The sequence below is a fragment of the Alexandromys fortis genome, unplaced genomic scaffold (assembly GCF_014885135.2).
Source record: "Alexandromys fortis isolate MF-2015 unplaced genomic scaffold, M_Fortis_MF-2015_v1.1 scaffold_19, whole genome shotgun sequence".
In the NCBI taxonomy this organism is placed as follows: domain Eukaryota; kingdom Metazoa; phylum Chordata; class Mammalia; order Rodentia; family Cricetidae; genus Alexandromys; species Alexandromys fortis.
The window spans coordinates 10,653,417-10,679,813 of record NW_026067890.1 but is presented as its reverse complement, the minus strand read 5'-3'; the positions used below and the strand labels follow the sequence as shown (position 1 = coordinate 10,679,813).

General features: G+C 41.3%; 1 protein-coding gene across 28 annotated transcripts in view; it reads left to right on the top strand.

The window, feature by feature from the left end:
- The window catches only part of Ank2 (ankyrin 2), a 513,191-nt gene that overhangs the window by 413,594 nt on the left and 73,200 nt on the right, over positions 1 to 26,397 (top strand). For 24 of the 28 annotated variants that reach the window (XM_050139715.1, XM_050140008.1, XM_050141052.1 and 21 more), the window contains 9 exons: positions 1,615 to 1,713; positions 5,069 to 5,266; positions 9,560 to 9,658; positions 10,282 to 10,380; positions 11,803 to 12,000; positions 17,011 to 17,109; positions 18,141 to 18,239; positions 22,110 to 22,208; positions 23,124 to 23,222. In XM_050139715.1, the coding sequence (XP_049995672.1) occupies positions 1,615 to 1,713; positions 5,069 to 5,266; positions 9,560 to 9,658; positions 10,282 to 10,380; positions 11,803 to 12,000; positions 17,011 to 17,109; positions 18,141 to 18,239; positions 22,110 to 22,208; positions 23,124 to 23,222 (1,089 nt within the window). The remainder of the gene's footprint in view (positions 1 to 1,614; positions 1,714 to 5,068; positions 5,267 to 9,559; positions 9,659 to 10,281; positions 10,381 to 11,802; positions 12,001 to 17,010; positions 17,110 to 18,140; positions 18,240 to 22,109; positions 22,209 to 23,123; positions 23,223 to 26,397) is intronic. The other 4 variants (XM_050141378.1, XM_050140161.1, XM_050140885.1 and 1 more) reach the window with 1 other exon arrangement.

The following is a 26,397-nucleotide window of genomic DNA, read 5'->3' as shown; positions in this document are numbered from 1 at the left end:
AAAATAAAGGTTTTTTTAAAATAATAAGACTAGCATTAGAAATATTTTTATATTTTGAAAACATAATAATAAAATATAGCTTAAAAATAAACATGTAAATTCAACAAACTCCTAAGGGCATCTTTGACTTAATTCCTAAAAAGAATCATCTTGCCTGTATTTCTACAAAATTACTGAAATAGCAAATCTTCATCAGACCTAAAAATGAAATTTTGAGTTTTTCTTTTTTTTTGTAATTATAACTTCTCTAATTATAAGATATAAGTTATATAATTATAATATGTGTGGATTACAGAAGAAAAAAGGTTAATACCATGGTTGCCTAAGGAAGAAAGTTCTCACTCTGTACCTGGAGAATTACAGACAAGCTTGACTAATGTCATTTTATAAAACAAGTTTCATATACATTTGCTTTAAAAGTCAAAATTTTGCATCAGAAAATAAGGCCTACAGAAGACAAGTTAACTGTCAGCGAGAAGAGAATTTTCATGTCAACTTCTAGGTCAATGTTTTCCAATCACATCACTTGGCACAAGTTTCTCATACCTCCCAAAGCAAAGGACATCATGGTGTGAAAAGGGGGCTGTGAGCGATGAACCCCACTAATTTCACGCTATATCTTTTAAATTTAAGAGTGTTTTCTGCAAATTCATAGGATTTTTTTTTTTTCAGAAATATCCCATCCCAACATAGGCAAGTTTGAAGTCGATTTAGTTCCTGTGGGGTGTGTTCCTCTGCTTGGTTACTTATTGTTGGCTTACCCTCTAGAACAGTTATGCTGAGTCAACCTGTCTTATTCTAATATCGTGGTCTAACTATGAGATTATTTGAATGACAAGATCCATGCCCCCTTCCATGATAACAGGTTCCCCTATGAGAATAATCCCTTGTCTCTAACCACTTTCTTCATCTTCTCCTGAGGAGTATGTCAGACCTTGCTATGGCATAGACAGCCGAGGACTGACATGATGCCCGCGCAGCAAATGAAACTGTTAACAGCTGCTTCCCTTACCTCTTGGTAGCCTACTGCATCACCATTTATAATCAAATACAACCATCCAAAGAAGCAGGGTACCTCCTGGAAAAATTAGTTTTCTCCTATGAGTAGTTGTGGTCTAATTTCAGAACAAAAAGACAAATCAGGCGTGAGATTTTGTTCAGAAGGAAGGTTTGCAAGTTGAAAGGAAATTATTTATGCATGGTATAAGTGATATGATTTATTTTTGCAATGCATTGACTTGACCTTTGACATCTGGAGTTTCTCATTGAATGGGATGGATGACAGATTTTAGGTTTGTAGGATGAAAGATCACACCTTCACCCAACCCCATGTAAGTTACACAAGACTGGTCCTGAAGTTAAACCATAGGGCATCCTGGATGTTTGGGTAAGTTCATTGGCTTGTCATTGATGGAAAACATTTATAAATGTTTATCCTTCTAAAGATAGAGAAGATGCAAACCTATGTTTTTCTAAACCGAATAATTATGCCTCCTCATAGATCATTTATACACGTGGATGTCTTGCTGAATTTCACCAAAAAGGACATCTGTATTCTTTGCTATCAAGAGCAGTGAGTTTATTTATGATTGGGCAATCTTTGTTTTCTGGCAGCGTGGTGAAACAGCACTTCACATGGCGGCCCGGGCTGGGCAGGTGGAAGTGGTCCGATGTCTCTTGAGGAATGGTGCCCTTGTGGATGCCAGAGCCAGGGTAGGTGCTAGCTCGCCAGCGTTCTTCTATTGCAGCGCGTGACTCCCTTATTAAGATGGGGTGTCTTCTTTAATTCCTTGATTTTGAATTTCCACTGTGTACATATCCATCAACTTCCAACATGTAACAAAGAAAATGCATGTAATCACATTAATATTTTTAATTTTAAAACTGTAAGCTGGGGCTGGAGAAGGAGGGGGAGAGNTGGAGAAGGAGGGGGAGAGGAGTTGGGGGGAGGGGGAGAGGAGAGGGAGGAGGGGGGAAAAGGGAGACGGGGAGGGAAATGGGAGGCGGGGAGGAGGCGGAAATCTTTTTTTTTTCAATAAAAAAATTATATTTAAAAAAAAAACTGTAAGCTGGGGCTGAAGGTAGAGCTCATTGCTAGAGGACCCAGATAGACTTGCAGTTATTACCCAGCACCACCCTCCCCCCCCCAAAAAAAAGCAGAAATACAGGTATTGCATTCTCATCAGCCCATGGCATGAGGCATATTTTTCTAGACAGATTTGGGGTCACTATGCATTTGTGTCTTGGTGAGCCAATGTGTTGACCTTGGCCAGTCCTTTCTGGAAGTCCCTATTTGTCCTTTGCCCTTCGTGGATTTAAGTCAGAAGCCTACCAAGGTCTGCCCTCTGGAATCCCTTTTGTTTAGAGATGTGTTCTGTTAGAACAGTTGTGGGCCTGGCTTTGCTTTTAGGTTTGAGCAATGGCAGGATCCTCAGGTTTAAGCTTATTTAAAGCGCAAATCCTAAAATTTTGCTCAGCTGACAGCAGACATGGTTTGGGGGATCATGAGCAGCAGGAATCTCATCAAAATTTTAAACCTTGGCCCAGATGCTGTTCTTTCTATCTTTTTGTAAAAAAGCTTGGGTTCAGCAAGTCTCCCTAATTTTGGTTGCCTAGAAGCAAAATAAATAGTAGACTTCCATAGCGAAGCAGAGACCACCTGCTTCCTGTCTGCGCTGTGGCTCAGTCCCTCATGCTTTGTGAAAAGGCTGTATTGGGAAGGGTCAGGGGACCAGAACTCCTCTGTAATTTTGTCATTCTCTTCTTCTGTGCTTTCCAATTCTGTGCCTTGATTTAGGTTAAATTTATCCCAAGGAAGCAGATACAAGTTTTGCCACTCAACAAAGAAATAAATGCCCAAGCCTGAAAAGACTTTATATACCTGCTTAAACATTGAAAGATTTTCATAATAACAAAATTATATCATTTCCTTTTTCCATTTTCAAATGGAAATATACCAAAAGCATTTTTTAAAGTAGATAAAGCGTGATTAACTTTTATTTAAACAACTCAACAAAGGAGTGAACAGACAAGCCCTTCCCACTCTGGGGTCTGAGGGCTAGGGAATCACAGTAAATCATTTAACCAGTAACTACTGGTTAATTAACTAACATCACCAATCCAGGAACTACTGCCAGTTAGAGAGTGTTACTTGACTAGAGAGTGCTCCAAACGTCACCATCCGCCAACCTCTCCCTACTCTCTGAAAGCCACAATTTCCCCATACATGTAAAATAAAATCAATACTCTTTAAAAAATAGTTTTTAAAGCTACATTTGAGTGTGTCACTCTCTGCACCCCATTCCACTGGGCTCTCCCGGCAGAGCTCTACAGGAGACCCTTGCTGCAGACAGTCGCTGGGTCTCTTCTCAGTATCCTGACCTAATGCTTCTTCACCATTTATTCTTCTGCTGCTCATTCCTGCCCACTTTGTCCTGGCCGTTTTCTTTTTGGTCATCTTACTGTATCTCTTTCGAGACCCCATTACATTCTTGTTCTTTTTAACTGGAAAAATTAGCAAATAGTACATTTTATGCTTCCTTTTGGTGCCTACTATGGCAAGTCATATAGGCATCATGCACAAAAGAAATTTATAAGCTGAGGATTTTTATAGAACTTATTAATTTCTCCCTTCTTTGAAATTCATGTTATTCTATTTCATCTCTTCCCATATATTTTTAAAAAAATAATGTTAAAGTATTATATTTATTTGGACGGATCTATTATATTTTTTTCTCCTTTCATTTTTATCCCTGGCAGCTTCCCCAGCTTTTCCTTCCTTGCTTTTAGGATGACTTACCCTGGGGAAGATTATAAAGATACACCCCTTTGCATTCCTAACAGCATGCTCCTTTTTTACTTTTATAAGAGACAGTGGCTTTTCCTGGTTCTATAACCCTGAGAACATTATCTGTGACTACACGTTAGAGTCAGGTGATCTTTTTTTTTTAATATTTATTTATTTATTGTGTATACAATAGTCTGTCTGTGTGTATGTCTGCAGCCCAGAAGAGGGCATCAGACCTCATTACAGGTGGTTGTGAGCCACCATGTGGTTGCCGGGAATTGAACTCAGGATCTCTGGAAGAGCAGGCAATGCTCTTAACCACTGAGCCATCTCTCCAGCCCGAGTCAGGTGATCTTATGAGCCTCGCTGGATATATTCTTCCTATCCCTTCTACTCAGCTCCATCCTCTCTGCTTTTAGAACAAAAATCACTTGGCAGAGAGTTCCCTCCATTTTCATTTTGCCAGCGTTCCATTTCATCTTTGAAGTCCTAGATGTGTGGTACAGGCCCTCTGCAGCGCTTCCTGGAAGAGCCTCTCTTTAAATCATATCACAATGCCGTCTTTATTCGCAGTTCTCCTAGAACAAAATGACCAGCAGTTGTGTCCTTGGCTCAGGAGAGAAGTAGGAATCGCATTTTCCAGTTGGGTCTTTTCTCTTGGTTCCGTTCCCAGAATAAATCCTGCCTCTCAGTGAAAGCTCTTGGAGCAGGAGAACCTAGGTCTTAGGATTTCTGAACTGAATTTCTTTCTCCTTCAAAACCACGAGTTCACATACTAGCAAGCGTAAGATAGGGTTGAAGACTTAAGTAGTTAAGAGATGCTCTTTGGGTGTTCATCAAGCAATGACCAAGTTTATGAGAGTACGACCATTTAAAAATCTAAGGGAAGGCTTAGTAGTTAAGAGTACCTGCTGCTCTCTCAGAAGCCTGGCTTTAGCTTCCACACTCACATGGTGCTCACGGCTGTCTGTCACTCCAGTTCCAGGGGATGCAATGCCTCTTCTGACTTCCACGGGAACTGCACATGCATGCTGCACTTTCATACATGTACACTCATGCACACAAACAAACAAACATATAACATCATTTTAAAAACTTACGAGAGATTTTGTAACCAAATTGATCGCTCTACAAATACAAATGAAGCCGAGGGAGGGTAGTAACAATTTTTGTTTCTGAGTAGAGATTCGAAGAAGGTATCACTGAGTATTTTGAGAAGCACACATTCCTAGTAAGATTGGGTTTGCCAGGCGCTAACTGATCTCTTGCCTTGAGTTGTAGGAGGAACAGACGCCTTTACATATTGCCTCCCGACTGGGTAAGACAGAAATTGTCCAGCTACTTCTACAACATATGGCTCATCCAGATGCAGCCACTACAAATGGGTACACACCCCTACACATCTCTGCTCGGGAAGGACAGGTAGACGTGGCCTCTGTCCTGCTGGAAGCCGGAGCAGCACACTCCTTAGCAACCAAGGTAAGGGGCCAGCTAAGAGAGCGCCAGTGCCAAGTCCAGGCCGTGCTCAACTGCAGAAGCTTTAGGAGGGGAAAAACCTCTGCCAGGCCTCCGACTTGTGTCTTCCTCAAGTTGTTTAGACTGTAATCTAATGTAAAGTATGTAAAGAATGTAAAGGGATTGCAAAATTTTATGTAACATTTTCAAGGAAAAGTCTCATATTCCCATCTTCTAATTAAAGTGCTGGTTCCTTTTGGTATAAGCATCCAGAAATGTAATTATCATAACTTCTTTACCACAAAGCAAAGGTTACTTTTTCTTTTCATAATAAAAAAGCTATAAAACATATTCTCTAGGGGAAAAAAGGGAGTCCCTAATATGTTCAAATGGCATCAATGATGAAGTAGAAAAGATTGCATTAGATTGGCACTGTTTTCTGCTGGGTAACAGAGCTGAGCGACAGCTCCCTTTGCTTCATCCCGCCTTTCCCTGTATTTGCCCCACCTCTCATTTGGTATCTCATTTCCTTTGTGTATCTGACTGTATCAGTTACTTTTTTGTTGCTAGGATAAAGTGCCATCACAAAAAGCAGCATATATAAGAGAGAGTTTATTTTGGCTTGTGTTTCCAGAAGGTCGATGCTTACAATGGCAGGGATGACATGGTAGCAGGTAGCCAGAGAAGGAACCTAGGTGGTCACATTTTATCAGCACACTAGGAAGCAGAAAAAGAATGGGAAGTAAGGCCAGGCTGTAAACATCCAGAAGGTATCCCCAGTGATATACTTCCTCTAGCACTGCTCTACCTGCCCCAAAGAGTGTGACTAACTAAGCTAACTAAAGACCAAGTGTTCAGATGCCTGAGCCAATGGGGGGGGGCACTTATCCAAACCACCACAGCAACCTTTCTTGCCTTCACTCTTCTCCAAGTTACCTCAGTGTCTAGACAGAACCAGTTTGCACATCAGCTCATGAGCACATCAGCACAGATACTAACACCAAACAAAGACTATAACATCCTAACCTGTGTGCAAGGCTCCATGGTGGTGCAGGGCTGCTTTTCCTTCTCTTGGATATATTTGCTAGAAACTCACTAAATGGAGATGAGTTACAATAAAGTGTGAACATGCACACATAGCATAGCTGGAGCAAATTAGATGGAGCTAGTGCAGAAGAACAGAAAAAGAATCCTAGAATACACGAGCTTGTCCCAGGGCAAAATGCTTCCCACACATGCAATAGCAGTTCAGATGAATTAAAATGACATTAAATTACATAGTAAATACTGTGCATGACTAGAAGGAAGCTAATAAGTGTGTACTGCAGTAGCTGTGTGGCCTCTGAGCCCTCAGAAGTGAGAACTGCCCAGTAGTTACTATTAATAAAGCCTACTGGACCATGACTGTCAAAAATGTTCAGAAATGGGGCTGGAGAGATAGCTTAGCAGTTAAGGGCACCTGCTGCTCTTACAGAGGATCTGCCACGCACAAAGAAATGTACAGCCACTCCAGTTCCAGGGAATTTGGCGCCTTCTACTGCCCTCTGAAGTGCCATGTGGTACACCATCATACATTCAGGCATGCACTCTGATACGTAGAATAAGAATAATATATCTTTTAAAATGTTCTGACATAACACATTGACAAAATTTCAAATTATGACACCTGAAAAGGTGAACAAATGTTAAAAAAATATTCTTCAAAAAGAAAAAAATCAGAACTTAGACCCTAAGCAACAAGTGCACGGTGGATAATGGTAACCCATGAAACACGGCAGCCATCCCAGTGGACGAGGAATAGAATTAATATGTGTAAAGGTAGAAGAGTGGAAAAGAGTCTCTTGTCTTTCAAGGATTTTTAGGATTTAAAAGATAACCAATGCCGTAGCACAGTAGGGTAATAAAATAGAAGCGGTTGTTAAACAGAACAGTTTAGTGATCGACGCCGGCTGGATGTTGGTGACTCGTCATCATTAAAGCCGTCAAAGTGTTTATAAACACCAGAGGGAGATGATGCGCTGCTGAGACTCACATGGGGAGGAGTGGCCCTGTGACTCAAGCGATGCCCCCTGCCCCTGCCTATCACCTTGCAGTGACGTCACTGTGTGGTTTTGTCTGATAAGGGTCTCCAGCTGTACAGAGGGGTCAGCCCAACTTCAGCTGCGTTGTAAGGACAAGGAGCTTCTTTTTCGTCCTCCCTGTGAGGTTGTGTCAGAGAAATCAACCTCACCCCAGGCTAGCACCATCCAACCCTGGTGTGCACAGGGTGCACGGAGCGGAGGCTTGACAGCAGTCGAATTTCTGTGGATGGATGCTAGAGGACGAAGTAATTCCCACATCTGTCCCACACAGGGGAAAGGCCAGACGATCCACTCTCTTCCAACAACTATTAAGACCATTTTTTCTCCTTTCTTTTTTGATAGAAAGAAAAACATTATCTTAAATGACACTATGAAAGGGTAGTATTGGTTCTCGGGAGATGACTATTTGAATCATTGAATAATGATTTTGATGGGGACTTAGTTAGGGTCTTTTGCTTTGGAAAAAAATACCATGAGCAAAAAGTAAATTGGGGATAAAAGAGCTTCTTTGGATTACACTTCTATACGGCTGTTCATTACTGAAGGAAGTCAGGACAGGAACACAAACAGGGAAGGGTCCTAGAGGGAGGAGCTGACACAGAGGCCACGGAGGAGTTCCGCTTACTGGCTTGCTCCTCATGACTTGCTCAGCCTGCTCTCTTATATAAGCCGGGACCACCAGCCCAGGGATGGCCCCACTGTGGGCTGGGCCCTGCTGCATTGGTTCCTAATTGAGAAAATGCCTTACAGCTGGATCTTATGGAGGCGTTTTCTCAACTGTGGCTCCTTCCTCCCTGATGACTCAAGCTTGTGTCAAGTTGACACACAGAGTCAGCCAGTCCAGGGGCTTAAATAGGGCTCGGTGCAGAAGAAGTACTTGCTGGGTTTATTTTCTAGATCCTGGTCAGTGTTAGCATTCTCCACCTCCCACTACTGTTCCAGAAAAGCAGGTGACTGAAGTGTCCGCCCTGGAGGACGGGTAGACATCACAGCTCAGGACCTGGGCCGCCTGGAGGTTTCGGGACTGGGACCCTATTTATAGCATGCTACTCATTGAAGTACGGCTGTTGGTTAGGCTCACAGGGCAATGAATGTGTACATATAAATGTATAGGATAGGCATCTTTTTATTATTAAAAAATTTATTCATTTATTTTACAACTCAACTGCAGATTCCCCTTCCTCGCCTTCTCCCATTCCCTCCCTCCACCTCCCCTTTGTCCCCTCCCTAATCCACTCCTCCTCTGTTTCTGTTCAGAAAGGGGCAGGCCTCTCATGGGTATCAACAAAGCATGATTTACCAAGTTTTGGTAGAACTAAACTATCCCCGCCCCTTGTCTTAAGGTTTGGCAAAGCAACCCAAAGTGAGAAATAGGTTGCCCAAAGCCAGTCAAAGTGTTAGGGACAGTTTGTACTCTTACTGCTAGGAGTCCCGCAAGTAGACCAAACTAAACAACTGTCACATATACGTAGAGGGCCTAGGTTGGTCCCATGCAAGCTCCCTGGTTGTCGGTCCAGACTTGGACAGACATCCTTTAAAAGCACATTGTTGAAGCTTCAGTGTGGCTAAGTATCTGGTATTGGTCAGCCAATGGAACGCCAGGACAATAGATTTGACTAGATAAATTGGTGTTTGGACAGCATGGTCTTCTGGGAAAGGAGAGAAATGTCAGAATGTTAAAAAGGTATTTTTTAATAGAATATTTTTATTATGTAGATAATCTAGCCAGTTTTGCAAAAAAAAAGTCAGTTGAATCAAATAATTGTTTTTAACCTAAGCTTCCTAAATATTCTAAAATTTAAAGAAATATTTTTTAATGAAAAATATTAAAGAAATCAAAGGCAGCTTTTTACTTGGTTGTGTTCACGTTAGAGGCAAAAGGAAAGACAGGCTTCTTGGTATTTTGTTTTCCATTCATAAATCAGAATAGTATACCGACAGCAGAGGATATTATGAACCTCAAATCTGTTAACAGCAAGTTTCAGACTCCAGTACTTCAGATACATCTGTTGTTCACCCCATCAAGCCTACCAGAGCTTCTACCAGCTCCTCTTAAGTTTCATCCCTAACCCTGGTACTTATCTCCCTAACAGATGGGCCGTCACTTTTTACAAATGGAGAATCAATAGTGTTTGTTTAATGGGTTAACAAAAGTTTTGTAAGGACCTGAAGAAAAAAAAAAACCCGAATTCCCTAATTTTCATTTTTTTTTTTTTTTTTTTTTGTCACACTATAGAAGGGTTTCACTCCCCTGCACGTAGCAGCCAAGTATGGAAGTTTGGATGTGGCAAAACTTCTCTTGCAGCGCCGCGCAGCCGCAGACTCGGCAGGAAAGGTAAGCAGTTTCCATAGTATGCTTTAATCATCGACTGGTGACTTTTTGTTTGTTTGTTTGTTTTCTCGAGACAAGGCTTTTCTGTAGTTTTGATGTCTGTCCTGAACTAGCTCTTGTAGACCAGGCTGGCCTCGAACTCACAGAGATCCGCCTGCTTCTGCCTCCTTCTGGGATTAAAGGCGTGCGCCACCACAGTCATCAAAAAAGAAGATGAATGCTCCAGGCAAATGTACAGCAAATACACACGTACATGGCCCGACTGTTGTCAGACACTACAATTTAGAAGCATTTTTTTTTTCTTGCAGTGTCTCTAATGTGTATTCTTATCCTAAGGAGCCCACGGCTCCTCTATGCCAAGAAGAATCCTTGTGATGTACACAGAAATTTAGCTTCTGTTGGTCATGACCAGGAAGCTGCCCTTTGCTAATTTTCAGCACAAACATTTTCCATTTTAATTGTGTTTCTAATATGAAAATTATCATATTATGTTTTTTCTTTCCATTGACCATATTAATTAATTAATTAACATGTAATTAATTGATAGCACCGTCCATGCATCCTGGTAGCCTCAGAGCAGCTGACGCTAACGTATTAATGCTGAGATTTAAACACCCCCCTTACAGAATGGCCTTACCCCGCTCCATGTTGCTGCTCATTATGACAACCAGAAGGTGGCGCTGCTGCTGCTGGAGAAGGGTGCTTCCCCTCACGCCACTGCCAAGGTGAGGACCACAGCCCCAGCTGCCATGTAGCTACAATCTGAGTATACATGGACCTTGCTTTCAAATAACTGCAATGAAATAGTTATAATTTTTGATAACTTTTTTCCTTTTTTTTCTGTTTCTACCAATTGCTTTGTCTAAAACCTTTTTTTTTTTTTTTTTTTTGTAATTTTTAGAGTTGGTTGGAAGTTATCCATTGAGAGTGCAGAGGAGTTTGTGGAGATGAATCTTCTTCCTAGTAGTCAGTGTTTTAGATACTGAGAAATGTAACCTGACAAAGGCATTATAGGTTTTTCCTTCTTGCCTATAAAACAGAACTTTCATATCCCTGTTCCTTCTAGCACCAAATTTCTCACTCTGCCCCTATAAAGAGTCTCTTGTTTCTTTGCCTTTTCAATGTGCATCTGGGTCAGGTGCATTGTGGATCCTTTCAAGTGGGCCTCTAGATTCCCAGCCCCTTCTTGGTGTATATCATTCATCTGCAGTCAAACAGAGCTCCTGCCAAGCCTGGTTGCCTGTCAACAGACTATCTTAGTTTGTGCTGTTTATGAATATGTATTTATGTTGAAATTGTACATGATGTCACATTGTTCATTCACTTATTTAAAAAAGTATATTTTAGGATCACATCTTTAAAATATTGATCGTGATTGGAAAAGAGTAATGTCACATCAGGTTCCGAACAACACAAATCTTATCATCCTTTGTGTTCCTTTACCCGTCACAGAGCCTGGCTTATTCTGGGACTGCAACAGCATTTGCTCAAGGAGTGGAAAGAACACTCGAGTTAGAATACAAGCATTGTAGCAATCCCATAGAAGTTGCTCAACTTGATTCTGTGTGGTTAGAACTGGATCTGATATATAGAATTCAGTGATGTGAAATTGTGTGTTTGGGAGCATTATGGGCAGATCATAGTCAGCTCAGAGCAGGTCGTCTTTCAGGGAGACCAAAGGGTGAGAAAGAATTGAAGGAATGGGATGTTTAGCCTAGAAGAGAGAAGACTCTAGAGAATTCATTAGCTAGAGATGAAATCCACCTCCAGGTATTTAAGAACTAGAACTATCGAATAGAAGAGGTATCTGCCATATTTTCTTATTTGGGAGAGAATGTCATAATGAAGAGACTTTCAGGTTTGATGCTTTTATGTCTGTATCTATTCTAGAGTATAGTGGGGGCTATTTTGTCTTTAGTTACAAAGATGGGTATGATTATATGGAAATGTCATAAGTAAGAGTTTGATTTAAAAAGCTTACATTTATCTTTTCTGGCTGGTTATGCTTTATTATTTCCATTGGAGATAAACATTGGAGTGCTTACTAAGTGTTGTGTGTGTGTGTGTGATGTGTGTGTTCTCTCTCTGTGTGTGATGTGTGTATGTGTACTGTGTGTGTCACATTCATCTTTTCGTTTCTGTTGTAGAATGGTTACACTCCTTTACACATTGCTGCCAAGAAGAACCAGATGCAGATAGCTTCCACACTGCTGAGCTATGGAGCTGAGACTAACACTGTGACGAAGCAAGGGGTCACTCCGCTGCATCTGGCCTCACAAGAGGGGCACACAGATATGGTCACCTTGCTTCTGGAAAAAGGAGCCAATATCCACATGTCAACCAAGGTATTGCTTTTTAGACCCTAGCTGCAATAAAGTCCGCTAGAGAAATTTAAACAGAAGCCAAGCAAAGAAACGAGCTGTGTGTGTGCATGCGTGCATGCGTGCGTGCATGCGTGCAAAGGAAGCAAGGCTATGTCACAAACCCCAAGTTAGCAAGGAAGGCAAGCTAGAAAGCCAGGGGAGAGTGCCAATTGTTCTCATGGGTTCACTTTCCATAAACCAGCATTGTGGGTTTTTACTTGACTTTTCAAGTCACTTTCAGTATCTCTTTGTACCACTCTGAGTTCACAGTTTCTCAGCATGGTGTGAACATCTCAAGAGGCTTAGCCCATAATTTCCAAGAACTAAGCAGCCACAGTGCCCTAGTTTCTGCTGGTTGTAATTGCAAATTGCAGTAAGAAAGTCATTAGGGATCCAGGGACAGAGACAGATAAGAGAGTGGTTCCAACTTGAAGTTGGGCTTCCATAGGTGAATATGAGTTAACAGGTCCCTGTCTACCACCCAAACCAAATGACAGTTCCCTCTGCACTGTGGCCCAAGAACTTAGTAAAATACAGACTTTTAAGGCACCTTCAGCCCACCTTAGACAGTGGATCTGGTTAGAAATCCATTTTCGAGAAAGCTCCACTATAATTTAAGTTCCCCCTCCCAGTGAATAGCCTTTGTAGCTGACCTTATTAATTATAATGTAATAGTCAAGCATATAAGGGTAAAATCATTCAAACATGAAAGTGTATGCCTACTACAGACTGACTTACTTATATCAACCTGGAAACACCTGCTGAGAAACTAAAAATTATAGTTGTGCTTCCTACCTGGCTATTTGAATCTCTTGGTGCTTTTTGTTTGTACCATGTGATTGGGCAAGATAAAAATTAAACTTCCTAGGATTTTTCACAAACACTATGCTTTCCATGTGTGGCTAGTAACTTAACCAGTATCTTTGGAATATCAAGTACACATTTGCTTACTAACATCAGAGGGGTTAGATAACATGCACCCCTTTCGAGGAACTGTGATACCTCAGGTTGTCTCCAGTGTGTCTAGAGCTCTGGTCCCCGACTTTATCACTCAGAAGTGCCCTCATTGCATCCTTCATCTTTGTGTTGAAGGTCCTTTTTATTGAAAGTCCTCCCAGATCCTTTCTTAAGGTGTCATGTTGTGGTCTCTTGTTGTGACAAAGTACTTGAGACTGGGAACTTTGTAAGGAATAGCAGTTTGAATTGGCTTGTGGTTCTGGAGGCGGAGAAGTCCAGCAGGATGCTGTGAGCACATCTATGGCATCTGGTGAGGGATTTCGTGATACAGGAGGATGCAGTGGAGAGCATCACACTGTGTGATGGAAGGTGGGCTCCTGATCCTTGTGGACTCCCAGGATTCTAAGTCAGCCCAGTAACCCCAACTTCAAGTAGCATCAATATGTGGGTCTGGATATTTAGTTTGCCTTGAAATTTTGACAGATATGTTTAAACCATAACACAGGGCTGGTATAGTCTTCCCAGATATGCATTTTAAAAAGAATAAACATAAAACCTAACAGCGAAAGCTATTGGCATCCAGACAGTAGGGAAAGACTGAACCAAATTGAAATCCTGTTTTTCAGTTGATCATTTGTTCAGGTTGGGAAATGCTGGCATTGAGATACAAAATATTTTATTTAATATCAGGTTAAAAAGGAGAGGGCACACAATTGTTTATAATATGACTAAAAGCATATTCATTTGAAAATAGTCAGGAGAAAACTTATTTAAATATTAAGTACTATCTTGAGTAGAATATAATCCTTTTATATGTAATATTTTATTAATTCTTTGAGAATGTTATTCTATATATTTTGGTCATATTCACCCCTCACTCTTCTTCCATTATTTTCCCACCTTCTATGCCCTCCTAATCTCTTGTCTTTTTTTTTTTTAAATAACCCATAGTGTTCAATTTGTGCAGCCCATAGACACATGGGCATGGCAACATCTACTGGTGGAAGTTGACCTGTTGATAGGGATAGCCCAAAAAGGAAACTGACTTACCCATCCCTAGAAGCTATAAACTGTCCATATCTCTCCAGTTAGGGGCTCATGGGTCCCTCTTCTGTTTCTCTGCAAAAATGTGGGTTAGCTATAACTTGTGTAGTACTTGTGCTGGCATCTAAAACTGCTGTGGGTTCCTAAGTGCAACAGACCTGTCATTTCCAGAAGACCTTGTTTTGCTCTACTCCTGACCAACCTCTGACTCTTACATTCTTTTTGTCCCTTCTGCCATGATAGTCCCCGAATATTGGAGATAGGGATGTTATCAATGTCCTGTTTATGGCTGAGCAATCTACAGATACTTATTTTGTGCACTTTAATCAGTTATTATTTTCTATGTTAACAGATATCTATTATATAAAAAATTTCTCTGGTGAGATCAGAAATCTGCATTTATAATATAGATAGATATTTGATATTGTGTCCATTTAGCAAAATAATTAATTCACTTTTGGTGCCTGTGAGCTAACCCTACCCAGCCACAGTTTTTCAGTACCAAGCATGCATGTTTATCCTACAGAGTGAGCCTTAAACCCATTCATAAAGCAATTGGTGACCTTCATAACACCTGTGCCACTAGTGCACCTATGAACTTCTTATTACACAGATTCACAGGTGTAGTGATATTTCATTTGTACTTTAATAAATAAAGCTTGCCTGAAGTTCAGAGAGAAAAACAGGCAGTGGTGGCACACACCTTTAATCCCAGTAGCCACACTAGTGTGCCATAGAAACTGGGCAGTAGTGGTGCATGCCTTTAATCCCAGCACTAGAGATGAATATAAGATGGGAGGAGACAATGCTCGCACACAGTCTCATTCTGAGATTCCTGGAGGCAGGATTGTTATTTTGTACTGAGGTAGAGGTAAGAACCAGTGGCTGGTCTTCAGGTTGAACCCCAATTTTTGTTTCTGAGTTTGTATTAAACATGCTACACACAGGTTCCCAGTTGGCTGAACATTTTGATGTCTCCTGCCACCCCCAGCAGCCTGCATAACATCTTCAATTCTGTGAAAACTATCCATCAGAGGGGAAGATTTCTGGCCAGTTGCAACTTGGTTTTTCATGTCCTGTGACCAAAGTATGTAGTGTTTTTAGTGATAAGGTCTCATCATCAAGTTCTGATTATCAATCAAGATAAATAGCCTGTATTGTTTAGGGTATCTTCAGGTCAGTTCTCATTAACAACTCAAAGAGAAACATTCTGGATGGTAGTGAAACTAATCACAATACTTCTGATGGTATGGTTTTTAATTTTTAAAATAGATATGTGGACTCACTCTGCTCTCCTTGATGGTGCCCTTTTCAATGTATTACTACTTGCTTTCAAAGAATTTAAGCAGCCAGCTAGCAAATATTTAAGGAGATTTTTTACTTGAATACCCAACCATGAAGAAAATTATTCAGTTTTGGAAGATCCCGACTTTGAGATCATTGGGCTAGAGACTCTCCCTCAAGAAAACACAAGAAAAAAAAATCAACTCTAAGAAGAATCTTTTGTTTTTAGCCAATATTCAGATCATTAAGTATCCTCTCCTTATCAATATTAAGATTTTCATGCTGTTTGATTAAATGATATTTGTTTATAACTGACAGAATTTTAATGTTAAAAAAATATTTCTTTCTCAGGCTGATGTTTTATGAAACTCAAAGCTGAGCTCAGCTAGCTCAAGGATTAATAAGCATCATACCCTCAATTGAAAGCCCTACAGGGTTCCAGAATATTCCTCTCTATGTGTTCCACCCTTGTTTTTAGTGGTCAGACTGGCTATTCATTTCGAGAATTAGTGTCAGGATAGAAGCAATGGGCTTTGAAGGTCATGGTAATGGGAAGAATGAGCTTTCCATCTATGGTCAATAGGGCTGACCTATTAGCCAGGATGCTCACTGACCTTGACGAAGGTAGCAGCATTGCTAGGTTTGATGGCTACTGAGAGGCTGAATCAGGAGCTGCATAAACTCAAACCCTCCTTGAGATTAGCCTGGGCCCTTTAGTGAGAACTTGTTTTATAATAAAAAGTAAAAGGGGAACTGGGGTTTTGACTCAATAATGAAGTATTTATGTGCTATCCTGGAGGCCCTATGTCCAATCACCAATACCCACGGAAAATAGAAAAAGATAAAAAATACTAAGGATATTGGAGTATTAGTTGAGGTAGAAGGCATAGCATGCATGTATTTTAAACTAGACTGTAGACTCTATATAGGCAGGAATGTGGCTCACAGCTATGTCTACACCATGTGAGTTCTTTCTTGTATAGCAAAAGTACTCAAAAATTGCTAAAACTGTATTTGATACCCTTAAATCAAGTTTTGCTTGAGGGAGCTACTTATCTATAGTGAGGCTTCTGGGATATGGCACTGGGTGAATAAACTCTTTCTCCCCTCTCTATTATTTAATTTTTTTTAAAAGAAATTAATTCAAACTGCACCTTAGTCATGTATTCAAGTCAACACATTGATTACTGGATGCCCAAAGGATAAACCTCCCCCCTCATAAAACTGGTTAAATATTACAGTGATATATAAAAATTTACCATCTAGAAGACAATCCTTACCCCCCCCCAAATAAACTGAATGCTGGAAAAAATATTCTGAGCCTACTTCCAGTAACTCAATATATTTTAAACATTAATATGATACTTTATTGATGAAAATATGGATTATTGCCAAGGTATATAGTTGCAACAATATTTATATAGTCCGTTAATTTAAGTAAATAGGTAGACTCATGAGGAGGTATAGGTAGGTCTATTTTAAAGACTCAAATTAAACATAACAAATGCAGAAAACAGAAAATGTCATTTGCTACAGAGACTACACCTTGGTTGAAAACTTATGTTCGCTGTAAGAATTTGTCTAAACTGTGAGAATATGGATGCCTGGAGAGAGGCCATGTGATTTCCAGCTCCTTTGAAGACACGGTCCAGCAGATGTCAGTCTTTCTCTCTCTGATGTGTTCCCTTGCTTCCATTCTTGCTGCAGAGTGGGCTCACGTCCTTACACCTTGCAGCCCAAGAAGACAAAGTGAACGTCGCTGACATTCTCACCAGACACGGGGCTGACCAGGATGCCTGCACAAAGGTACAGCACATCTTTTGTCACTGTTGTCCCCAGTTCAGGCTTGGCTGATTCTTGGTGGGCTGAGATCCCTTTTCTTAAAAGTTTATTCCAATGCCTAAGCGTCATGCTTACCTGTGTCCGCTAGGATCAGATTGGAGTTGAGAAAATGGCCTCAGGACTCAGCATAAGATTCCAGTCCTGCAGGTTGTTGCCCATCCTCTCACTTAAGCTTCAACTCCTGCATCTCCTCGCTGTTTCGCCTCTGTCCTTCTGCTTCATGCCCTTGAACTTGAGGAGGACTGGTTCTCTCTGAGCTATCTTTTCTTTCCACTTCTTTTTGTTATGGTTTTGGTCTCTCTTATTGTTTCTATAATGAGTTGTCGTAATTTTCACTCCTCCCTGTCATCCCCTCCCTCTCCGACCAGCCACATGCCCCCCCCCCTGCAGCTCTCCTGCCTTCTTTTGGTGTGGGAACCAGTGAGTTTAATTAGACTAACTTCTCTGAGCATAGGTGGGAAGTTATTCCATGGAGTCAGGGCAGCTTATTTATAGCTACACTACTAAATACAGTGACATTGCTCCCCAAACAAGTGTTAATTGCTGATAGCCCCTCTGGGAGGGATGAGGCCTCAGGGGCTCCCTTTCTCCTTCAGAATAAAATATTGATGGGTCCAATACTGTGTAAGTTTTGTGCAAATACGACAGCCTCAGTGAGTTTGAGTGCTATGAATATGTCATGATGGAAGATGTCTCTGTTGTACATTTCCCATCTTCCTATTCTTCCCACCACCTTTTGCTCACCTCCATCTACTTGTTCTTCTAGAGTTCTTCCTCCCACTGACATAGTCTATTATTTTGCACTGGTCAGTTCTTTTCACTAAGTTAAATTACCTATGTGTCTTATCTCCCTTGCTGCTATAAAATTCTGTATGGTTAGGGGCTGCTCAACCTGTATTTGCACCCAAAGGATACCATGTATAATAATTGGAACCTTCCTTTGTTGATTAACTACCAGAAGTATAATACTTGTACTTTGGGATTCGTCATTGCAGCTTGGTTACACCCCATTAATCGTGGCCTGTCACTATGGGAACGTGAAAATGGTCAACTTCCTTCTGAAGCAGGGAGCGAATGTCAATGCAAAAACCAAGGTAAAATATATACTCATTTTCCTTCTCGGCAATTAAACTCCTCCTGTCAAGGGTACAATAAGGATGCTCGACAACAGCCTCAAGTTGCTTTTTGATTTATATTTAATTTTGCTTTTTAGTTCTCGCAGTCATTTTGAAGAGGCAGTGTAGTTGTCTGCCTGCTTCGGGCTTTTCCTTCTAATAGCCTTCAATAGCCATGGAGGTCAGCTTCAGAACTGCTTGTGTTATAAAGTGAAAACAGCTTTGGCTTCCCAATTTGTTGCTGGATACAGCTGATCCTCAGAGATCATCCTGAAGCCCTGGCAGACTTCCTATTGTGTTTCAGGCCCTTGGCCCTGTCCCCTAGCTCCACATTTCCACCTGTGGAAATACAGACCTGTACAGCTCACACAGCAGGGATCCCATTTTGAACAAACTATTTCTTTGGGAACGCCGCGGCACGTTAGTGCTTACTGACAAAAGTGTGAAATGCCTGGGTTGTAGGCTCTCAGGGATTACTCGGGGATAGCACGTCTCTAACAGTGCTGCACAACGTAGGTCAAAGGTCCAGCTGGACAGAGCTAGTCAGAGTATCACCACGCATCTTAGTGCACACAGATTGGTCCACATTCAAGAGAAAAGCATGGCGTAACTGCTGCTCTTGATGGATGGTGTGACTCTGCGACTCACTGCCATGGAGAAGTGGGGGCTCGGTGGGGTTGAGTTCAGCCATCGGGAAGACCCGCCACAGCGCAGGTGCCTTAGCGCGAGCGCATGCAAGGGTTTTAGAGGCATCTTTTCAAGATGGTACTAATTAGGAATAAATTACTAGTAGTTTTGTAAATCGGTGTTTCCTTTTCTCTCCTCCTAGAAGTAGAAACACCATCATTTTTGCGCAAAAGCGTGTTCCTAAACTAATCCAACACAAACTTATTTTGTAAAGTATAAATAGTCCTGGGGCACTTAAGATTCAAACCTCTGAGCTTGCCCTACGATGGCCGTTGTCTAGTGTCTGACCTACATAATTCTGCAAAGCTTTCGTTGGTGCTTGCCGAAGAGCTTCCCTGCGGCTCCTCGGGCTTTCGTTTCTAGCACCCTTTTTGTTGAGCCGGCTCAGAGGCACAGTCACGACAGAGTGAACTGGACAAATGCACCATGCAAGCGGGAACACTGGCAGTATCAGCAACAGTCTGTGGTGGCGGTGCTAGTCCACTGAGATGGCTTCAGCATTTAGATGCCAAGCACTGTGTGGTACTGTCTGGGCCTCTGTGGAATTAGATCTATACTAGGCAAACATTTGATTAAGAGACAAAATCCAATTTTAACATTTTAGGTGAACGAGATAACTTTTACTGTGACATTTGTTGCTCTGTATTTCAGTGCAGTAGACAGATGCAGGTCTTAAGAGGCAATCTGTTAATAAGTTCTTGAGAATTCTTTCGCATGGGATGATACGATACCTATGCTGCAGGAATTTCATTCTCTTCCTGATGTTTTATGTGTTACCATAGTTACCAAAGGATGTTTAGCTACTTTTAGAATGCAAACATGTACTGCCTTTACTCTATAACTGTTTGTAAAATTTGACGTAAAGATTAAGAAATGTAAACTTTTAAAAATGAAATCATTATTTTCTTAGAATTATAATAAAACTCTGTTATATTAGATTGAAACAAACTGAACTTAAAGGGATTTAACTTGTGAAAAGTGTTTAAACTCTAGTACAAACTGAAAATTTCTTTGATCAGACACACCGCAAAGATAAAAGATTGTCTATGAGGAAATGGCACAGGTTGCTGGCATTTTCATATAACTACTATGAGCTACACATATCTTCATGGGAAACTTCTTTGGTCCTTCTTGGAGCTTAGACCTTCAGTCATTTCTGTATTACAAGTGAAGAAAATGGAAGCGTGAGGGATTTGGAGTCTTGTCCATCCTCAGTAGAAGGGGTAAATCTGAGGCTGGTGTGCCAGTGAGTTGGAGAGTCACATAAACATGAAGTCAATGTCAAGGTAAAGGTTTAGACCTGCTCCAGCTTCCAGTGAACATTCTCAGTCATCACAGCTTCAGGTAAAGGTCCGATTGAATCACACACGCAGGTGTCGTTTTCCAGACCATAGCTGTCTGTCATTGAGGACTCCATTTAATATGGTCTACATATGGTCTACACCATGACTAATTATATTTAGCATTATTTATGGAGGCAATCTATCCCTTAAAATATATTCATATTTATTAGTTTAATATAGGGAATGTTATTTATATAACAAAGTATTTAGCACATAGCACATGGTTAGTGAATGCTTGTTAAATAAACCAATTTGAGTGATAATGAAGAAGATAGGCAAATTCACTTGGCTGAATCTTATAAATAAAATGGAAAGGAAGAATTTTTAGGAAAATAAAAACCACTTACTTTATCCTTCTCAAATGTCCATGGATTGGCTGATTTGAGAACAGGGTCTTATAATAACTGTAGGATTCTAAGAGTCTTTTTTAAAATAGACTGCATTTTCAGGACATTGGGTTTATTCTGTTGTGGGGATTTATAGCAGCTGTCAGACTCCTAACATGACAGAGTTAGGGACACCTGGGCAGAAAGACACTCATACTTGATGACATTCCCATACACAGAGAGGCCACCGTGACTGTATGGAAGGGGTTCTACAACTCTCAAGAATATAATCAGACATTTTGTATTGTCAAAATGACCAAGTATACATGTTGTCTGCTAGGACATTGCAGGAAATGTGCACACAGGTGTGCATATTCTTTTAAGCATATACAAATATACCACTCAGAAATTATAACTTAATGCAATGGACTCTAATACAGACAAATAATTATTTTTTTTTTTTTGCGGGGAATTGCCAAGTAGTCACTGATGTCCATGATCTTCTGCATAGAAATTGTGCCTAGAGTGACTGTGGAGGAATAGGTTAACCCTGTTATTTTCAGTTCTGTTGTTTTTGCAATGGGGAGAAAAAAAATACCCACTTATGAACCACTTGTTCACTGTTCTTTTAGTCAACTATTATTTGCAAAAATCTTTTTCTATACTCAGTACTGCAAGTCATTTCAGGGTGATGGTGTTGATTAGAAGGGACCGCACTCTAAGGTCCAGCACAAAATGAATGCCCAAGGGATGACTCCCGTTCCCCCATCAAGGGTTCCAGTAAAAATTTGGAGTTAATATAAACGCTAATTTGTGCCACTGCTGCCGTGTCTACTACAGCTCTGCTCAAGGCTGGCCTCATGCTAGTCCCAACATCAACTCCAAGCCAGGGACTTTCATCTCCGTCAAAGTTTTGATCGCACTGTCAAAATTCTAGTTTTTAGACACATTTTACTGGGGCAGGGCATTGGGCTTCTAATGGAGTTTTCTGTTCAGAAGCTTCCTCATGCATCTTTCTCTAACCAAAGCTATCTCCTGGGTTAAGCTTGAGGTTAAATTCTTTTATTGTGGTAGATCTTCTAAAGCTAACTTCGAGGGTTGACAGCCGTTTGTGTGACCCTCAGCAGCCCTCGGTGAAACGCCAAGTTACTCTTCATCTTTCCTGAGGAAATATATCACAGCTTTGTTGTTCTTTCCCTTTTTAAGTCTTCTCTCTGCGGAATCATTTTAAATGTCAATTGGTTAGAATATAATAACCGTTATAAATTGAGTCTGTTTATCTCGTGTTTCATAATCTCGTCTCTTCTTGTTTAGTCCGCCATAAGGTGTGAGGGAGTGTTTGCTGCTGAGACACGGGTTGCTGGGAAAATTGTGCTCCAAATAAACAATGAGGTGCTTGGTGGGTTTGCTGTAAATAAAACGACCGGACTGAGACTGAAGGCTAACCTGATTTTCTTCTCCCTCTGCAAATCGGCCCCCATCATGATCTACAGAATGGCTACACACCTCTGCACCAAGCTGCCCAACAGGGCCACACACACATCATTAATGTCCTGCTCCAGCACGGGGCCAAGCCAAATGCCACCACCGCGGTAAGGATGCCTGTGGCCCTTCCCTGGGCTTTCATCTTTCTCCTCCCTTCCCCCCCTGCTCTGCATCCTATTGTCAGAGATTAAGTGTGACCCGTCCTCCTTAAACAAACTCCCAGGCAGTGGAAAGCCCCAGATTTGGGGAAAATCCTTTCTAGTAGTCTGTGATTTCTGGGGAGTGTTTGCGGGGAAGGAAGTCAGTTGGGGCTCTGGGGAGTGGGGCCCTCCACTTGGACTGCTGGAAAGGCTTTGCTTACAGCTGGCTCTCAGATGTGAGCACATATCCGCCCCTCCCTCCCCCGGCTTCTTAACAGAGCCCAGTTTCTGAGCTGCTGGCTTCGAACGGGCCTCATTGGGATGTGGAGCCATTGAAATGTAAACTAAGCGGTGCAATTAAACAAACGGGGTCCCCAGTGGCCCGGGCTGGAGGCGGCTAGAATAGCTGGCTTGTGTAGTTTTTGCAGCCCTGGAGCTCCTACGGAGCAGAAGCTAAATCTGTCACTGGGTCCCTATGGTAACATCTTACCTGCAGCAGATGGCCTGACCCTTGGTGAACAATGTGCATACCAGGTTCTCCCTGGTAGTTTTGGCAGACACTCTCCTCAGTTCCAGGGGTGGCTTTAGAAGAGCCATGCAGCCTTTGGAGCTGCTTGACAACCTCAGGGTTAAGCATCAAGTGCTTCTTATTAAAAAGAGCAGGCAGATGCAAGCTTGTTGTGTTACCATGGTGACCTAGGCTATAGTCTAAAGAAGTTACAAAGACAGATTTAGACGTAATGGTAAAAACTAGTGATTTTCCCGAGCTTGCCTTGTTTTGGAAGGAAGTGCTGGCTCATGCCGAGCCCCGGGTGAGCTCATTGGCTCCCAAGGCAGTCCTCCCTAGCCTTCCTCACTCTTTCCCTCTTTCTCTCTCTTCAGAATGGTAACACAGCTCTGGCGATTGCTAAGCGGCTGGGCTACATCTCTGTGGTTGATACCCTGAAGGTTGTGACTGAGGAGGTCACCACCACCACCACGGTGAGTACTGATGACTGGTCTGCTCCTGTCCTCTTGCATTTCCCGCCACATACCTTTTGCTCAGTGTTTGCAGCTTGAACTTTGTTGTTGTTGTTGTTGTATGCATGGTAGAATAGGCTCAGGAATATGCAGCTATAAATGCACTTACCAACGGGTGCAGGGTTTCTGTCAGTATAATTCCAAATCAAATATATGAATATAGCTTTGTAATTATAGAAAAGTGCTTTACCCTGTGAGTTCTTTTCTGGTTCTTCTGCTTCTTTCTTCTGGTTGTGTGACACCTACTGCTGGTAGAAAGGTATCACACAACTGTCATTAACTTGAACTTGGCCTAGAGGTCAGGCAGCCTCTTCTCAAAAGAGACCCTGGCTAGGTCAAATGCACTTCTACAGACAACAGAGTCTCCTCAAATTTCTTCTTTTCCTTCTTATGTCTGATGATTTTTTTTTTTAGAATAAAAATTGCAGGTGTCCGGTGTATGCCTAAGATCCTTTATTTCCACTGCTTTAAAACACCTAATGATCCCCGAGAAGGGACTGGTGATAGTCATGGCTCTTTGCCAGAGAAAATCCCAAGAGCAAAGCCAGAGAGTGCTGCATCCTTATCTCTGCATAGGCTCCAGGGGGAGTTTTTAAACTTTAATTTAAGCACGAGTTCGACGAACAACAGCATTTCAATTTATTGTTGTAAAGCGGAGAAACAACAAGATCTGAGATGTTCCATGGAAACAGTGACACCGCAGATCAACCAAGTGTTCGGACTAAGGCTGTGCTGAATGCTCCAAGCCGGAACCACTGCATACAGAGTTTGGGAACACTGGATTCTTTTAAGTAGAGGGGAGGAAAAAGAAAGGAATTTTGTTTTACAGGCCAGCGCAAAGCCCCCGTGGACAGCCATTGAGGTAGATGAAACACAGTCGATGTGACATGCAGTTTTAAATAGAGCGGCGTATGAATAATTAATGAACTGCACAAGATGGCCTGAACTTTTTGATGGGAGGCAGCTGCTCTGTTCATTGTGCACGCAGAGCCATCTCCTTTAGCCAGCGCACACAGTGGTTTGAAAGATATAGATCTGATCAATTATAAATAAGAAAAAGTCTTGCTAATGTTTAACATTTTACTTACGGGTCATGATATAAGGCCATGGCCTTTTTTTTTTTCTTTCTTCTTAATTTTCTTCTATTTAAACATTTGGAATCAGTTAGTGGGAAATGCTCAGGCTTCTGTGATTGCTCGGGATAGTATGGTGCGTGTTTCCGTTCTGTGCCGCTCAAATGAGGATAGATATGTCTGTCCCCACAAACCTTCGTTTCCTTGTGGTGAGAATATTTAAAAATCTTTCTGCTTGGCTGAATCTTAACTACTTTAAAAACGGATGGTTTTTTGTAACAGGGAAGTCTTTGTATGGAGACTTCCACAGCTACTTCACCTCAGAGCGGCATGCACTCCACAACGAAACAAAGGTGTTAGTGAGAAGATTGGCTGAGCATGGGTGCAGTCAAGAGTCTTGGATTTTGTTAACTTCAGTACTTTTTCCACGCTGGAAATAATGGATGTGTATTTTTACTGAATGGCCACTAGATGGCAAGCTGTGGCTCTTTTCCTCTGGCCCTGCTTTGCTCTCATGGAGTTTGCTAAGTAACATTTCTTCTTTAAGGAAGGAAAGATGGGGGGGGGGGGGCTCTGAGCTATCAGCTGAAGCGCATCAGTGGTTGAAAGAGTTCTTCTGCACAAGCATAGCGGAAGGGGAGAAGAAGAGAGTTATAACCCAGAGGAAAATGCTTTTTTTTTTTTTTTTTTTTTTTTTTTTTGCTACATCAACAACATGGTGAAACTTATACATCTCATTAAGATTTCCGGTACATAAATATTAGAGCAAATGTTTTTAAATGCAAAAGACCCATATTTTAAAACAGGAGCAGCTAGCATTTCTTAGTTTGTTTCTAAGCATTCTAAGTACTAGGCTGGGGATTGACTCAGTGGCTAACACACTTGCCTCACCAGTGTGAGAACCCAAGTTTGGACCCCAGAACCACACAATGGTAATGGACATCTACAATTGTGGTCTTTCTGTGGACAGATAGGAGGTGGAGGCAGGAGAATTCCCAGAAGTTGGAGGGCCGTATAACATGGGCTTCACAGCAGCAAGCAGTGAGTTCTTATCTCGAAACAAAGTGGAAAGTTTAGAGTGACAATCCTAGGCTGTTCTCTAACTCTCACTGTGCAACTTGGTGTGTGTGCTTTGCAGTCACACAGGTGAAATACACACACACACACACACACACACACACACAATTATAAATATTCTCCATCCCGTGGGCCCCCTGGACCAAGTTTTCTCCGCCCCCTGTTTCTGAAGTCGCTTATAAAATAACCACTCTGAGGCTTAATGTTAATTACGCATTCTTTGGCCTTTTAGCTCAGGCTTCTTATTAACTAACTCTTGCGTCTTAAGTTAACCCATTTCTATTATTTTATATTTTACCACGAGGCTCGTGGTTGGTTTGTTACCTCACGTGTTGCTTCTTGGGCAGCTACCTGGTGTCCAATATGTGGCCCCATTGTCTTTATGGAGACTTCAAAGGTCGTTGTTAGGCAGGCTCATGATTCACTGCAGAAAACTGGTACTCAGACCCAAAATCATGTACAGGAAGATAGGTGAAACATTTTTTTTAAATTGTTAGTACTCTATATGACCATTAATATCATGACAAAAAGTTTAAAATATATTTATAAGATTGATGTATATATTCATCTTATAAATTTTATAATCTTATAAATTTTGAACCTTAAGAAAAGCTGTTAAAGAGTCAACGTAAAACCAAAAAATTATAAGATTAGTGGCAATAAAGTAGTCCTTAAATATTTATCTTATGTCCCAGATCAGGTGGCTCTTCTGACATGAGACAGAGATTTTTGATTTCACTTTAATAAACATGCTTGGGTTTAGAGAAGGAGAGAGTCACACTCCAACTCCAAAGACAGACATACACACATGCTGATTTTTTTTTTTAAAAAAAAATTTACCATCTCTAAGTAAGCAGGCAGATGATTTACCAGAAACCAGATATACAGAGAGGATATGGAAAGTCTTATCTTTGACAGTTAACTCTAACACAAGGCAACTGTTTTTAGAACATTTTATGAGTTTTTGCTTTTGAATTATTTATATT